The sequence below is a fragment of the Alosa sapidissima genome, chromosome 2 (assembly GCF_018492685.1).
Source record: "Alosa sapidissima isolate fAloSap1 chromosome 2, fAloSap1.pri, whole genome shotgun sequence".
NCBI classification, from domain to species: domain Eukaryota; kingdom Metazoa; phylum Chordata; class Actinopteri; order Clupeiformes; family Clupeidae; genus Alosa; species Alosa sapidissima.
Window position 1 is genome coordinate 34,353,165 of NC_055958.1, and position 17,530 is coordinate 34,370,694.

A 17,530-nucleotide genomic window follows, 5' to 3' on the forward strand; every position below is an offset into this window, starting at 1 on the left:
ATTATTACCCAACTTCCCTCAGCATGGTTTCCTCATCATCTCCCTATGATAGTTGTGGTATCCAACCTTCTCCTGTAGAATTCTCTAGGCCTCCTTAAAAATATACTATTTCACAAGGGACAATGAAGGCATGCCCGTTGGGTTCATCCTTCAGTGCCTAGGTGTCTCCTCCCTCTCCCTGTCCTGTTTTGTCCAGACAGCTTCTGACAAATGTCCACTTTCTTTGACAGTCAAAACAAACTGATGATTGTCTTGCTTCAGATGTCCATTTTCAAATGATGCCTCCTCTGTAATGTCCTCTCACTCTGCCTTAGTTATCCCCATTGTGTCTGTCCCCACTGCTGCTGATGTGGAGATTGTGGCTGCCATGGGCTTGACTATGGCCCACTACAGCAGGGGTTCATAGGCCATAGGACAGGGTTGGGAACACCCATGGTTGTGGTTGCTGCTGAGGTGATATTGGGGTAGTTTTCCCCAGGCTTAAAGCCTTAGGTCACCATAGGTGCCTGTATTGTCCTTTTGATGCTGAAAGAGCTTCCATTGCACTTCCAAGTTCCATCTTTGCTCTCCAGCTTGCCACTATTGCCTAGACAAAGGCCTCAGGGTCCTCATCTCTTTTCAGTTTGTCCATGCTCAGCCCAGTTGTGCTGAACTTGCTCACAACTAAGTCAGGACAGGGAGTACTTGGATTAACCCCTGCACATCAGCATGTCCTTACGGCTAGTAATGAGCCTATCCCCCCTTAGATATAAGAGGCAACATTACATTTACGTTTAGCTGGAGGGGATGAGGAACTCACGCTGCAGGCGAATCATATTGTTTACTATTTTAGCTATTTTACCTTGCCCTTTTTATAGTTAACCATTACATTTACTCTTTAAATATTTTTCTATAACACATGCATCAGTTATTCCTTCATCTATGGTCACTCACTCCCAAGTCATCTCCTTACTTCTGCCTCTTAGGTCCTATTGTATTAATCTATCAAAATGTCCCACTGTTTCTTTGAGCATTTTAAATACTTCTATTGTGACTGACCTATTCTTTTTCTTATATCTCTAATATTTTGTAATTTTCTCATGTTATCCCTGATCTTTGTATTAACCGTTTTAAATCCATTAATTCTTGTATGGGCCATACATCTATATGTTTCCTCATTCTTCCAGCCACTCTTATGCAACACTTTTTCATTGTACTGTTTACCAACTGATCCCTTTTGGTCTCTTTAACTATCAAAATGAGGATTTTACTTTAAACTAAGTAATTTTACTTAACCTAGGTTTTCTATAATGCTACTTATTACTTTTCGTGACTATCAAACTTCAGTATGTACTTGGTTGACTGTGGCATTCCCTTTACCTTCTATCAGATTACCCAGTTTCTCTAAACAATGACTAATGATCTTATATGAATTATATATAAATTAAACCATTGAAGTATAATTCCCAAGTTGACTCTATGTAATTATTTTATATTCTTTAGCACTATAACTTTACCAGAAGGGTGATATCAAAGTTTACTTAATGCAATGAAAATGATCATGACACCTATCCAAATTTAACCTACAGGTAAATAAATATTCTTAGACCTTTCATTTAGTATACGTTTACTAAATATATCTAAGTATTAGCATATATACTTAAAACCCTTTATGTATACTTATCAAACTAAAACAAGCATTTTCTCCATGCTTAGTACACAAAAATCAATCTATGCATATTCTTAATTAAAAATAAATAGACCTACAATACATTTCATAAACTTCGTTTTGCTAAGGGATTTCACTATTCCGTTCCTACTATACTGGGCCCCACTTAAAACCACAACAGTAACTTAACTACCACCCAATATAAACCAATTACTTATAACAGTAGTTCCTAACTTATAGTATATTTAGCCATACAAATAACAAATTATACTCAAGGACCGAGCAGCTTAGCACCACTTTCCCCACAGTGCTAGCTACAATTACTGGCCTTACACCACATGATTTTCCAAACAATTTGATAGTTGGAAACTAAATATTCAAAGTCAGAATAGCTTCCCCAGAAATTTACTGACCATGAATATTCCCATTACTTAAATTGTTACATGCACAGTCGTATTCCTAAACGTTTTAAGTCAGTCAAAGTCAGTCTTTTTCAGTCTCAAAGCTCTCGTGAGCTTTTTCCAACACTTAACAAAAGGGGACAGGGAAGGCTATAACCGTAGCCTATAACCCTGATTGTTTTGTTATTTTGTTTCTTATGAACTATCAGTACATCTTTTTCACAACAAGACAGCTTTATAGCCAAATGACATTGCCCAAAAACACTTCTACAGAGCTAAACAGTCACCTACAGTACACCTTAAATGTACATGGGGACAATACATGATCTACTTGTATATAATTACCCATAACACTACAGATTGGGCTGTCACACATAACCTACTACAGACACAGTACCACAACATATAACTGTAATATGAGTTATTTATAACATTTCTAAAATCTATCTGAAGTTCTTCTGATGTATGGGTAGCCTACCTAAGCTTCAAGAATATGTTAACCTAACTAAGCTATTTAATTTAGACCTATTAATAATACTACTATCATGATTATCTTATCCTTACCAATGCTACTTTAACAGTTGAGCCTTCCACCTACTGATAAACTAATATGTATCAGTAGTAGGCTACCACTAATATAACCTATTAATTATCAACATACTACTACTACTTCTTATACATAATATATCTTAGTCTTTTAATCAACACTGGACACAACAACATTCTTCAACACCTGGAACTACCGTCAGCGTTCACCCCAAACCCCGGATCTTAAACTCTATATTTAACCATGATGGGCCTACTTATGCATCTGTCAGTACTCATCCACAACATAGCACATAATATGTCTTTCTCCCACAACTTCTCTGTAACTTCTAATAATAGTCTTATTATAAACAGGCTAACTTGATGACCTTTTAAACGTAACAAAAACCTAAAGAGACTAGCCGGTAAGCGACCAATAGCCTACACTTCATAAACTGTGGAACTACTGCAATAGTGAATTATTTATACACATAAGTTATATGACTAAAGTATGTAAAAACACTAATATCTATGCCTTTTATATGTATCATGAAAACCTTTTAACATGAAACTGTAAATTTCAAAAACTAGCAGAACTGTGTGTCTCTCTCTCAAAACACAGTTATTGTAAATTCAATTTGTACAAGGTCAAGATGACCACCCCGGTAGTTCCAGTGTAAAGCAATGAAGCCATTCCTCTTTCACTTTGCCAATCTACTTTTGGCAATGTTATATCACTTTCTGCTCAGTGCTTAAAAAGTGCTATATAAATACTATTATTATTTATTATTATTATTATTATTATTATTATTACTATATGCTATTTAAGCTTAGCTTTGCTTATATGGTTACTGAAACTTAAGTTAAAATACAAACCTCTCCAATTCCTATTATTTTAACTCTCAGACTGTTCTGTCTCTTATCTTCACAAATGCATTGCCTTTTAGCTTGAGGTACACCTCATCAAGCAGCAGCTGCGACAGCTGTCCACTGTATTTCAGAACTCTAATTCTGATTTGCCATTACCAACCTTTTACCCCACAAACATAACTTAGCAGGTATCAAGTGGAAAAGCAATTTTCCACTACCACACTCATTATCAACCATTTCTAATATCTCGATCAGGTGAGACCAAGACATCCAACACAACACTTGCAGCATTAAACATTCCCCAAAAGTTTGTCAAACTGAAATATTTTCCAATATGTTTCCCATTATAAATATCAGCTTCAACCATTGCTTGGCCATTTAAATGCAAAGATTTCACTCAGACATACATCCTCTGTCCCTGACCAGCATCCACACCAAGCATTCCATTGCTATTTTTACACAGGGCCCCACTCACTCTCTTGTGCACACAGACACACACACACAGACACAGCGTCTTCTTCTCAGTCACAAACTAAGCAAGCGTGCCAGTATATGCAATCTTTTACAAGTACTCTGCCATGTACTTTTAGTACTTAATTCTACCAACAACATATACTACACAACTATGATATTTCCACACAACAAAAATACTTTATACTCTCTTTTAACTTTACATCCACAACTTTTACACAGAATTATTACACATTATTCCAGGCACCAGGCCTCAACCAATGCCTTACTTGGCCACCTGTCCACTCACTCTTGGAGTGTTTCAACTTCAACTTATTCAAACCTATCAACTTGTTATATACTATTTTTTCCTCCACATGCAGGAAATGAGGGTCTTCCCATGCAGACCTTTCAGTTTTACACATGCAAAACTGTTAATTTAGCTATATTATTCCTTCTCATGCAGGAATTGAGTTCTCCTCATGCAGAACTTTAAGTTTTACTCATGCAAAACTTTTTTGATATGACTATAGTATTCCTCCTCATGCAGGAATGAAGTTCTCCACATGCAGAACTTTAAGTTTTACTCATGCAAAACTTTTTTGATATGGCTATAATATTCCTCCTCATGCAGGAATGAAGTTCTCCACATGCAGAACTTTAAGTTTTACTCATGCAAAACTTTTTTCTTAATATGGCTATAGTATTCCTCCTCATGCAGGAATGAAGTTCTCCACATGCAGAACTTTTTGATTTTACACATGCAAAATCATCTTTATTATTTCACCATGTACACACAAATGCTTTCCACAATCCGCAGTATTAGTCACTTTGTCTTAACTTTAAATTTTTAATGAGAGATTCTTTGACTGGAGGACTTATAGGTCAAGATGACTAGTTCAGGGCACAGTCTGGTCAAAGAAGATTAGCTGCTATTTAAGCAAAAGTTGCTTACTTTATTTTAAATGGCGCCTCAGCTTTTCTCCCCTGACCACCTGGGCCCCCGAAGCCACGACAGCCGTCTTGTCCTTATTGTTTTTTGTCCTTTCCCAGGTCTTATTCGTGGTCGCCAATTATGTGGTGTCAAATTATAATTAACTACTTCGTAATCAGAAGAATTATGACAAAGCAATAGAATACTGCAGAAGGTGTAGCTTTAATCCAACATTGAGTATGGGTTCGCGAAGCCAACTACTAACATCCTGTCTTACACAGCTTATATACCTCTTTCCAGTAGCATCACTTGTTTTGACCACTCAGAATAGAATAGAGCTCCTATGTCCTTCTTACCTCTTTTGGTAATACATATGTGCCTAGGTATTTATTCTATTTCTACCAAGGACCTTTGACCTGAGCTGAACACTGCTAGGGATGTCCAGTCTCTTCTATGCATTCACTTCCTTATAGGCAAACCTCTGGGCCCCTAGTTTGTGCTATATTTACCCCTGCTCTTTCCACCACACAGAGGTTACACATTAGCCCAATGTATAGAACATCTTTTAGCACTACTACAGAATATCTTATCAGGAGGCTTTATAAAAAATCCACCACACAGTGAGTCAAACATGACAGAATGAGACCAAAGATCACATCACACATCAGGATAATGCAATGGGGTAGGTGGCATGGGCAGGTCACCTCAACAAAACAGCCAGTTGTGCTATTTTTAAATTATCACTGGTATTAGAGTTAGAGATCTAACACCCTTACAGCCAGATGTGCTATTGTTAAATTATCACTGGAATTAGAGTTAGACATCCAACACCCTTACAGCCAGACATGCTTTTGTTAAATTATCACTGGACTTAAGAGTTTGAGATCTAACACCCTTACAGACAGTGGATGGTTCCTACCTGCAGGAATGTGATGTCATCAGCTCCCATCTCCTTTTCCATGCCTCTGATTGAGTCTGAAAGAGATGAGATCTCTCTGCTCATCTTCTCAATCTTCTCCTTCATCATCTGACTCTTCTGCTCCTCTTCCTCCCTCAGTGCAGCTATCCTGGCTGCCTCTTCATCTTGTAGAAACTGGTGAAGCTCCAAAAACTGCTTCTTGATCTGTGTCTCTGTGTATTTGGCCTGAGTCTGGATAACATTAAGGTGCATGTCAACATGAGTAAGTTTAGGGTCTTCATCATTATGCATAAGAAATAGCATCAGTAAATAAAGCAACCCAATGGAAGAACACAAATGAAGTAAATAATAACAGTCTTTACAATCTAACATTAGGATTAATTAAAAGGTAAAAAGTGAATATATATTTAATACTGGCATATTTCTTAATATAATTTTCTTTTTTAAACTAAAATCATTGAATTCAGCTGAAGTATACATAATCCATTACTTATCAAATCATACAAATCATAAGTAAGGAATAATGCCCGACGAGGTGTCCATTATCAGAAATAAATGGACGAATTTATTTCTGATAATGGACGCATCGAAGGGCATTATCCCATGTATACCATGGTCACTTACGAAATAAATAAATATGAAATCAATTATTAATACTAAATGAGTTTTAGAGCTAAAATCGTTCGTTTTTTCAGCTGTTTATCGCAACGCTATGGAATGTTGATAAGTCATAAGTTGTAATGTATTTAGTCTCCGTTGCCTTGGTTACCAACTAGTGTTTGAGCCAGCGCAGTGATTTAGAACTGTCATCAGGCAATTCGAATGGAACGTCTTTTTATAGGTGTAGTATATCACTTTTTAAATGACACCCTTTTCAACCTAGACCATGGCATAAACACCCAATAATTAATTCCTATTCTACTTACATTTCACGGACATATGTGGATATGGGTTGGCATCATCATAGTAATCCACTCACCTTAATATACTGAGCTGATTCATGACAGGTGTCTTTAGCCTTCTTAAAAGCCTTCAGCTTGTCCTGCAGTTTGACTGTGAGTTCTTCCTGAAATGAATAGCACTATAATGTGTCTGTGTCTCTTTCAGATTACACTGACCACTGACCTGAATAGAGCCGTGCTACATTCTTTTTAAGACACATGTGGATCTTGTCACGATACTTATCCGTCTTGTTAATCCACATTAAAACATAAATAAATGTGTGTATGTGTGTGTGAGAGAGAGAGCAAGAGAGAGAGAGAGTGTGTGACAGAGAGAGACAGTAATATGAGCATACTTCCAGGTGGCAACATTAAATAAATGAATCATCTAAGTAAAGCATAGCTGTATCAGCAGTAGTTCAGAAACAAACAGTCTAACTCTCTGTGCCTGTATGTGTGTGTGTGTGTGTCCTTGCCTATATGTCTCTCTCTTCCTCTGTGTGTGTGTGTGTGTGTGTGTGTGTGTGTGTGTGTGTGTGTGTGTGTGTCCTTGCTTGTATGTGTCTCTATGTGTGTGTTGCTTCACATAAACATTACACAATGATAGAGTAAATAAGTACAGGATAATGGATGACACAGTGTTCAGACATCAGAAGTTAAAGTCCCGTTAAAGAGCAGCCATAGGAAGATGGGTGTTCTGGTAGGAACACTGCACTGATTGTCTGCACTGATTGTCTGCCAGATCGCTAATCTGTTGCAATGTGTCAAGCATAATGCGGCCAAAAAACTTGAACTACTTCATAGGTGTGTAAATATAGAACAATAATTGAAGCTCTAAAGACCGCACCACAATAGGAAATTAAACCAAGCAGTGGCATCTACAGCAGTACCGGTAGTTCAGAAGCAAACAGTCTAATGGATGTGAATGTCTACTGTATTTGTACAGGGACATGTGGAGTCCCGATAGTGTACTTACCTTCACATCAACTGCTGCTTTGTCAATGGGACTGAACTTGTGATGTTTGTGTAATTCGTCTTGACACATAAGACACACAAGCTGCTGATCCTCTTGACAGAAGAACTCAAGTTTTCTTTTGTGTAGACTGCAAGACACGTGTGTCTGACTCCTCTCTAGTAAGAAGGTCTCACACAGGTTCTTTAATGCCAGATTTGGGGGTGTCCCCTCCTTTGATGATCTCCTCCTGCAGACTGGACATTCTTTGGTTTCTTTGCTCTCCCAGCACTCCTGCAGACATTCTTTACACACATTGTGACTACACGACAGAATAACAGGATCCTTGAAGATATCCGTGCAAACAGGACAGGTAAGATCATCCTCTAGACTTGAAGCCATTCTCTCCTTCAGTAAAAGAAAAGAAAACTTTGCTTTGACTTCAGATATCTGCAGAGGTGGAAAAAGTATGAAAATATTGTAGTCAAGTAAAAGTACCAATACCTTGATGAAATATTACTCAAGTACAAGTTAAAATACCGATCTGAAAATGTACTCAAGTAAAAGTAAAAAGTAGTTCATTTAAAATGTACTTTAAGTAAAAGTTACTTAGTTACTTTTTTTTTTGGGGGGGGGGGGGGGGGGCGTACCAGAACAACTAGTTTTACCAGAGACTTTCTAATGAGGAGATACAGCACTCAAAAAATCCTCCATAGTAATGCATGGGGTTAGTTTGTAACGGCAATATGGCAGTTGTCTACACATATCACAACCCTTCCGCATCACAACGATGACATGTGAATACATTGAGCCAATCATGTGGTGTGTTGTAAAATACATTGAGCCAATCATGTGGTGTCCTGTGAAGACATCGTGCCAATCATCTGTTGTGATCTCGCTGCTGGAGCAAGATTGGTGTCGTGAAGCCTTACGCACACGCATTTCTGCCGAAATAGATGCACGATAAGTGCCCAAAAATTGTTGCAATATGGCCGCCGAGTGGAGGTACTTGCCTGATAAGGATGTTGAGAAATGGAGATCTATGTGAAAAATCACCGGAGTTCTCCTTTAAGTTTGCAACTAACTTTGAAAATCAACTACTGCTCACTCATCCTTGGGTCGCTTTGCAGTGAACAGTAATCCAGCACAACTGAAAAGCCCCTCACAGGCAGCTGAGGCAGGCAGGCCAATGTTGAGTTGCAGAGAGTTTTTTTATATTTGGAAACGAGCAGAAGGTTCAGCAGATTAAAGGGCGTCAAACTGGGGGGGGAAAGTGGGAAGTATAGGGCAATAGAGGAGAGGGCCCTTGAAAAGTGGAATACAGGGGGCACAACATTTTCATCAGGCATTAGTAATAACTCAGGTAATCCACACATAAAAAATCCAAACAACTCCATAAGTAGAGTCATGTGTAATGAAGTGGAATAACACAGGGAAAAAGTATTGAACACGCTAAGAAAAAGCACTAAGGCAAGGAAAGGGAAGGAACGAGCTGGAATATGTAAGTAGTTAGAGAGTAGTTATCCTTTCTATCTGTGCAAATTAATATAAGCTTGGTTAGTAGCTTACATATTGATGGGCTATAAAAAGGTTTTTCATTACCAAGGTGTCACACAAGAAACATTTCATGATGGATAAAAGCAAAAAGCTCTCCCAAGACCTTTGCAACCTTATTGTTGCAAAACATATCAATGAAACTGGTTACAGATGCATTTCAAAACTTCAGTCTTCCAAATCTTCCAGTAAGCAGCATGGGAGCCATTATCTCCAAGTGGAAGAAACATCACTGTATCATCAACCGGCACAGGGCACAGGATCACCTCGCAATATTTCTGACCAGGGAGTCAGAAGGATAGTCAATTCCAAGAGCCAAGGACCACTCGGAGAAAGCTCCAGAAAGACTTGAAGGCAGCCAATTCAATTAAATTCAATTAAACAGTTCTGGAAGTAATCTGGAACTAAAGATCAGGATTCACAAGAGGGACCCATGGAATCTGTTTAGAACAATGGACCAAAATCACACCTGATATGGCGACTAATACGTTTTGTCATACAGGAAATGTCTTGAAGCTGTCTTTACAAACAAAGGCTTTTCCACAAAGTATTGAAGAAATTTCAGTAGGCACGTTCAATACTTTTTTCCTGTGTCATTCCACTTTAATACATAAAACTCTTATGTTTGGATTTTTTAGGCCTATATGTGTGTTAATATAATGTGTGGTGAAAATTTCGAATAGACTCAATGGAAGTTTAGGCTAATTACTGAAAAAAAAAATTAAGCGTTCAATACTTATTTCCACCATATATTTATTTTACCTGAATATTTTAACTTCAAAATTAAATGTAAAAATGAATGTCAGACAAAATGTAAAGTTTGACTGACTGGATTTTGTATACAAAACATAGTGAAAACTGTCTAAGGTCACTCTCACTCTCCCTTGCTAAAGAGTTAAATGGTTTAGTCCGCCCGCACGATTCATAAGGTAGTCTATCTTTTGTTTATTTAGTTGAGCATCGCTAGTAGTGGACCGCTAATTGTTGTGCTGCTGGTGCAATGTCTTTCTCCAAGAAAGCCAAGTCAGGTTACTAAAAACAAAGGCCAAAACAGGAAAAAGAGAGACAACAAAATGAGGGGAAACAACTGCTAATAAACTTCTTTCCAAAGAAAGGTGAGCACAAACGTCAAAACACGAAATCCCATGGTGTTTGCTTGAATATCTCCGCAATCATTGGTGCTAAAACGAACTGAGACAACCCATTGGAATAGCGGAAAATACACTTTCATAGGTTAGGCTAATCTGATGCATCTCGTGATCCAGCTCCATCTCCATCACTTTCAGAAAGACTGCATGGCGCCAGCTTGATTCATGTCCTGTTGTAGGCTACATGCTGATCATTATCACTAGGCTAGGGGTTTAGGGCGCGATTTTCTTTCTCTCCCTTTCTGTTTTCGTTAGTCTTAACTTTTTTTTTACTCAAGTAACGGATGGGATTTTTGATGTAGCGAAGTACAATACTTCACTCAAAAAGTAATCAAGTAAAATTTAAAATACCGATTTTATAAACTACTTAAAAAATACAAAATACACAGAAAAACTACTCAATACAGTAACGTGAGTAAATGTATTTCGTTACTTTCCACCTCTGGATATCTGACCTTTTAATGGTTTCCAAAGCACTGGTGTGCGTTAAGTCTCTCCTTTTAAGGCTGATTTGTTGACTTTACTTTCACTTTCATGAGAGTGAAAATTGTAGTCAGTCTCTGAATACTCTCCGTGTTTTTACATTTCTTCTGCAAAGTTTAAACTGCTTCAACTTGTTTTCACAAACAATGATGCTCTATAAATCTACTTATAAAATGACTTTTCCACTAAAATTCCTCACATACCAGAGTAATTGCTCAGCTGTAATGGAGAACAGAGCAGCCGTCTGTCACTGAGCTTCACTTCCTCCTTCAGGACAGGTGAGTTAGAGGGCGGGATCTAGAGGAGCAGATAACTCGTTGGTCAGTCTCAACATTCCATCACAGAACCAGTAGCCTATCTAAGCACTATCTGAACTTGATGTTGCCCAAGCTCAGGTTCAAAGTCCCAGGATGAGTGAACTCTAGCTGGGGCGAGAACAGGAATATTGTGCATGTTTAACTCTGCTGTCAACACAGTACTCTTGTGATGGAGTGTTCATACAGACCCTCAGCCAACTGCTGTGAACTACACCTCAGCATTCCCAACTGCTGTGAACTACACCTCAGCATTCCCTATTGCTGTGAACTACACCTCAGCATTCCCTACTGCTGTGAACTACACCTCAGCATTCCCAACTGCTGTGAACTACACCTCAGCATTCCCTACTGCTTACTCAGCTGTGCTGCGCTCTTTTACTCCAGTCTGGAATTATGTGTTGGATTCAGGTGGAGTTTTTTTGTTGTTTATTTCTTTTCTGTTGTGGCTTTAATTTGGCTTGCTTCAGGGTGGATTTTTATTATAACTTTCAGTTCTTTATTTTATTGTGATGTTATTATCGAAGCTAATCACTCACCTTTTCGCTGTGCTCTTGTAGTTCTGGGAAATAAAGTTAGACAGAAACTCATCATTATTATTAGTATCAATCATAAATCTCATCATCGGCTGCTAGTGGTTGGGGTTCAGAACCACAGAAAAGAAAAATATGCTGAATGTCCTTTCCACTGATGCGTTTATCTGTCTGTATATAGACACATGCCATCAACCTAAAATAAATAAATCATAAAATCAACAACCCCAACATTATGTTACTTTAATATGATTTTGACAGTACAGAGTAAATCAGGAACATCTGGCATGATTCACATCACTACAGATGTTGCATAGAGTGGATTATTCTGAATGTGAGTGGAGTGGACTCATCTGAATGTGTGTGGAGTGGAGTGGACTCCTCTGAATGTGTGTGTAGTGGACTCATCTGAATGTGTGTGGAGTGGAGTGGACTCCTCTGAATGTGTGTGGAGTGGACTCATCTGAATGTGTGTGGAGTGGACTCATCTGAATGTGTGTGGAGTGGAGTGGACTCATCTGACTGTGTGTGGAGTGGAGTGGACTCATCTGAATGTATGTGGAGTGGACTCATCTGAATGTGTGTGGAGTGGACTCATCTGAATGTGTGTGGAGTGGAGTGGACTCATCTGACTGTGTGTGGAGTGGAGTGGACTCATCTGAATGTATGTGGAGTGGACTCATCTGAATGTGTGTGGAGTGGACTAATCTGAATGTGTGTGGAGTGGACTAATCTGAATGTGTGTGGAGCGGACTCATCTGAATGTGTGTGGAGTGGACTCATCTGAATGTGTGTGGAGTGGAGTGGATTCATCTGAATGTGTGTGGAGTGGACTCATCTGAATGTGTGTGGAGTGGAGTGGACTCATCTGAATGTGTGTGGAGTGGACTCATCTGAATGTGTGTGGAGTGGACTCATCTGAATGAGGTGTGGAGTGGACTCATCTGAATGTGTGTGGAGTGGACTCATCTGAATGAGGTGTGGAGTGGACTCATCTGAATGAGGTGTGGAGTGGACTCATCTGAATGTGTGTGGAGTGGAGTGGACTCATCTGAATGAGGTGTGGAGTGGACTCATCTGAATGTGTGTGGAGTGGACTCATCTGAATGTGTGTGGAGTGGACTCATCTGAATGTGTGTGGAGTGGACTCATCTGAATGTGTGTGGAGTGGAGTGGACTCATCTGACTGTGTGTGGAGTGGAGTGGACTCATCTGAATGAGGTGTGGAGTGGACTCATCTGAATGTGTGTGGAGTGGACTCATCTGAATGAGGTGTGGAGTGGACTCATCTGAATGTGTGTGGAGTGGACTCATCTGAATGAGGTGTGGAGTGGACTCATCTGAATGTGTGTGGAGTGGACTCATCTGAATGAGGTTTGCTGTTTGATCCAAGTTGACTTTAGTCCTCAGTTTTTGAGTTTCTTTCCACCAGAATTCTTCTACACAACTGGAACGTCATACCAAGACGTATGCAGCTCTGGCCCAAATGTTATCACTGATATTGAAATTAATTTTAAATCAGCATGCTGAAACACATAGGTCTGCTGTTTCAGTGAAAGGCCGGCCAGCAAAGGAATCAGACGAGATCAACATTCCCCAAAATAGTAGAAAAACAAACAAACAGAGACATATCTTGCAAATCAGTGTTTATTGCATCATATGTCATGTGATACAAACAAGACAAATGTAATGTAAGTAAAATATAAAAGCACAAACAAAATGAATGTAAACATGTCGATCAATATAATAATGCTGTATGTGTATAATCTGGGGTTATTAGCAGGGTGGTGTTTTCATGAGTCTCAGTTAGTAGCAATTAGAAACAAATTAATCATGGATACCTAGGACATTCACCTGACCATACCTAAAAAAATAACAAATTATTACATGAAACTGAGAGTAGGACTGCAGGAAAGCGCTCCAAAGCTCAGCACAGACAGAATCAGCTACAGGAAAGCTACAGGTGAGAGGAGAGCATGCAGTTACACAATAATCACCACTAGATGGCAGTATTCATAGTGGAGATTTACATATTTCACCTCTCTAGGAATGTTTAACCCTTTTGAGGTCTAGACTATTTTCAATGTAATTTTACAATCTTTACTTCTGAGCTCATGTTGGTCATTGAAAGGGCCATCTGTACATGCTATATCGTGTCCAGGTCAGGGTTTCTCAAACTGGGTGCTTTGACGCCAGTCCTGGGGTGCTGAGGAATTCCTTGATCATATATTGAATTCATCAGTATCACTTTGAAAACTATTGTATATCAGTTTAAATGATGTCCAACATTATTTTCAGCGAAAAATTTAACCGATATAGACAGTTTTCCTTTTCTTCACGTTACACTACACTACGCAACACCAATAAATATTAGAGTCATTTCAATATTGATTCAATCTGACAGTGTAAGACACATTTTATTCACATATAATATTGGTATAAGGACCAGGTGTGAGTCTGTAGACGTCAGCTGCAGAGTTTTGACATTTTTGCTGGGCCCTGGACACCTGGACACAGCGCAGTATGGACACTGGTCACCTGGACACAGCGCAGTATGGACACTGGTCACCTGGACACAGCGCAGTATGGACACTGGTCACTGCTCACCTGGACACAGCGCAGTATGGACACTGGTCACCTGGACACAGCGCAGTATGGACACTGCTCACCTGGACACAGCGCAGTATGGACACTGGTCACTGCTCACCTGGACACAGCGCAGTATGGACACTGCTCACCTGGACACAGTGCAGTATGGACACTGGACACCTGGACACAGCGCAGTATTGATACTGGACACTGCTCACCTGGACACAGCGCAGTATGGACACTGCTCACCTGGACACAGTGCAGTATGGACACTGGTCACTGCTCACACTGACAGACCCACATGTGATGGACTACAAATATATGAACGGACCTCAGGTAAAAACTGCTAACCCAAGATCAGATCTGCTGACCCCAGATAAGATCATTAGAGCTGTTTTATCTGTTTATGTGGGTTGTAGTATCATTATTGTGTCCTGTTGATATTTCCATAAGGGATTCATTAATGCAACTGTATTGATGTGGGTTGTAGTATCATTATTGATTCCTGTTGATATTTCCATAAGGGATTCATTAATGCAATTGTAATGATGTGGGTTGTATCATTAGAGCTGTTTTATCTGTCTGTGGAAATCACACAGTTCTGACTCTGTTTATTCCTCCTTCTCATTGTGTTCAAACTCAGCAAAGCCCAAAGCTACCTGGTATAGATTAGACCTTCCATCTGGTTATGAAGGACAGAGACAGAGACACTAACACTGCCAATGCATCAGATTAATATGATTCTTTATTTCATGTGCATGATGACCAGAGTTCAGTGGTGCAGGAGTTTGTGTTTACTGCAGTGCTCTCAGTCTCTATAGTGCTGTTTAATCTCCAGCATTTCTGACCTCAGATCAGACAGCAGCAGAACCAGCTGCACCTGTGCTGTGTTGCTGCTCTGCTACTGGAAACCTCACAGGTGAGAGGAAAGTGTAGTTACACAATAATCACCACTAGATGGCAGTATTCATCTCTCATGAATATCTTTAAATGTATCTTTGAATGACATCTTTAAATGTAACTCGTATGAAATTATGTACAAGTGTGCACAGCACAGGTGTTACATATACATAACCAATTTGCAAATAATTAAAAAAGAAAACTAAATTAATTTGAATTTAACGTATATAGCCAAATATCACTGTTGCAATGTGTATACAGTGTTCATTGTCTTCCAACAATGGCCACCATATGACCCTCTAAATGAGCTAAGTTCTAAAAAGGAGAGACCCAGCAGAAATGTCGACATCATTTATTGAACTGATATTTTGATGTGCTTGTGACAGCAATGTAGAAACTGTCGTGGCTGATATTCAGACTCGGGCCAGAAATTAAGTCCAAACATCTTGCCTACAACGTAACAAAAATACACCATTATAAGTGCTGAAGTCAAAAGCTTGTCCCAAAAAGAAGGCTCAAAAGTCCGGCAGAGTTCCGTGCAAAAATTCCTTTAATGACTACATAGCGCAAAGCCTGAGTGGATCGCACGATCGCACTCCCGAACAAAGGTACTGTAGAACTCTCTTACTTATACCCCTCCAAAATGCTGACACAACACTACCCCGAACGAACTTTTCACCTTAAGTTTATGGAAAGTTCAGGGGTGTACAGTATAGAGTGATCACAGGTCATACATTGTGCATGGGTTAAATATCGTTCGCCCCCCTGCACTCTCCTACTGGTTGTTATGAGTAGAGCTCGCCCTGTGTACGCGTTATCTTGCAGCTTCAAGGCCGACTTAGCCTAGGCCTTTTGAAGAAACCTAAGGCAGCATGAGACACAGTGCAACAAAATGAGACACAGGGCAGCAAAAAGAGACATAGGGATACAGAGCGCACGTAGGGGGAATTCTGGTAGAATAGCTTCAGTATGTTAATAGTATTAGTTAAACTTGTTATTTAAAATGTTATAAGAGTATTATGGTTAGGAATAACTTCAGTGTATTACTTGATTATGATTAAGGTTATATGAATACACGCTTTACAGTTTCAAACTCGTTCTCTCATCATGATGTCTACAACCCATAGGATAATTTTATACAACAAAACACAGACCTGGATAACAAACCATCATAGTGTAATACACTGTATGATATAAAATCAGCAATTATTTCAGAGGACTCTAAACACAGAACATCAGAAATTCAATTCAAGTAGCCAGAAGGCGATGCCTCATATAACAGAACAGATATTATACTGTATTCACTGCAGTGGTGATATTTTAATGTGCTTGTTGCAGCAGTGTAGAAAACACATAGATGGAAAACCATCATCAAAATGCCTGCATGCAACAAATCTGCAACATAGAAACACTGTCATAGAGTAATAAATGTCAACTGTCATGTTCTGTACTTTTCTTGTTTGTATTTGCATCAAGGCAGCAAAATAAATCTGTCTTGAAGCCTAGAGTCACGAGTGTGTGTGTGTGTGTGTGTGTGTGTGTGGTGTGTGTGTATATGTGTGTTCCAAATGACCCTCTAAATGAGCATTTCTAAGAAGGGGAGACTCAGCACAAATGTCCACATCATTTACTGAACTGATATTTTGATGTGCTTGTGGCAGCAGTGTAGAAACACAGACCTGGATAACAAACCATCATAGTGTAATAAATGATATAAAATCATTAATTATTTCAGAGGATTCTAAACACAGATCAGAAATACAATTCAAGTACCCAGAAAATGATGCCTCACAGAACAGAACAGATATTAGATTCACTGCAGTGGTGATATTGTAATGTGCTTGTGGCAGCAGTGTAGAAAAAAACATAAATGGACAACACAGCAAAACCATCATAAAAATGCCTATAATAAAAAAAACAGCAACATAGAAAAACTGTCATAGAATAAAAAGCACCAGCAATTATTTTAGAGGATATTCAACATATCAGTCAATTCTGAACTAAATCAAAGTAGCCAGAAGACGATGCCTCACAGGTCAGTTATCAGATCGACTGCAGTTACTGTGTGAGTGACTCATGACTGAACCCCACATGTCTCCATCCATCTCTGCATGTGGGCTCTTGTTCAGACAGAGACAGTTTCTGCTCTAACTGGGCTGCTCAACTAACACAGAGGCCTTCACTGGTAGGATCCTCAGAGGAGAGAGTTTACAGCCCATATTAAAGTATGGAAACACTCTCTCAGTGAAAGTGTGTTTCAGAGTGTGTAGGTGTGTGTTGTTATCAGGGTCAGAGAATGACAGCTCTCCTCTGTCCCAGTCCAGCTGCACTCTGATCCTCTGGAGTTTCTGCTGCACTGTGAGGAGAGT

The 17,530-nt window shown here is 39.2% G+C and overlaps 2 protein-coding genes across 2 annotated transcripts in view; both read right to left on the minus strand.

Moving 5' to 3' along the window:
* Nucleotides 1-7,952, minus strand: part of LOC121697189 (E3 ubiquitin-protein ligase TRIM35-like) — a gene marked incomplete at its 5' end in the record, with an annotated part of 36,277 nt that extends 28,325 nt beyond the window's left edge. The window contains 3 exons of the mRNA XM_042078586.1: nucleotides 5,748-5,978; nucleotides 6,727-6,813; nucleotides 7,665-7,952. Coding sequence (XP_041934520.1) covers nucleotides 5,748-5,978; nucleotides 6,727-6,813; nucleotides 7,665-7,952 — 606 coding nt within the window. The remainder of the gene's footprint in view (nucleotides 1-5,747; nucleotides 5,979-6,726; nucleotides 6,814-7,664) is intronic.
* An 8,821-nt stretch (nucleotides 7,953-16,773) lies between these two features.
* LOC121693091 (zinc-binding protein A33-like) overlaps nucleotides 16,774-17,530 on the minus strand; it is a 14,832-nt gene continuing 14,075 nt past the window's right edge. The window contains exon 6 of the mRNA XM_042072273.1: nucleotides 16,774-17,530. This exon is cut by the window's right edge and continues 323 nt beyond it. Within this exon, the coding sequence (XP_041928207.1) occupies nucleotides 17,309-17,530 (222 nt within the window). The 3' untranslated portion in view covers nucleotides 16,774-17,308.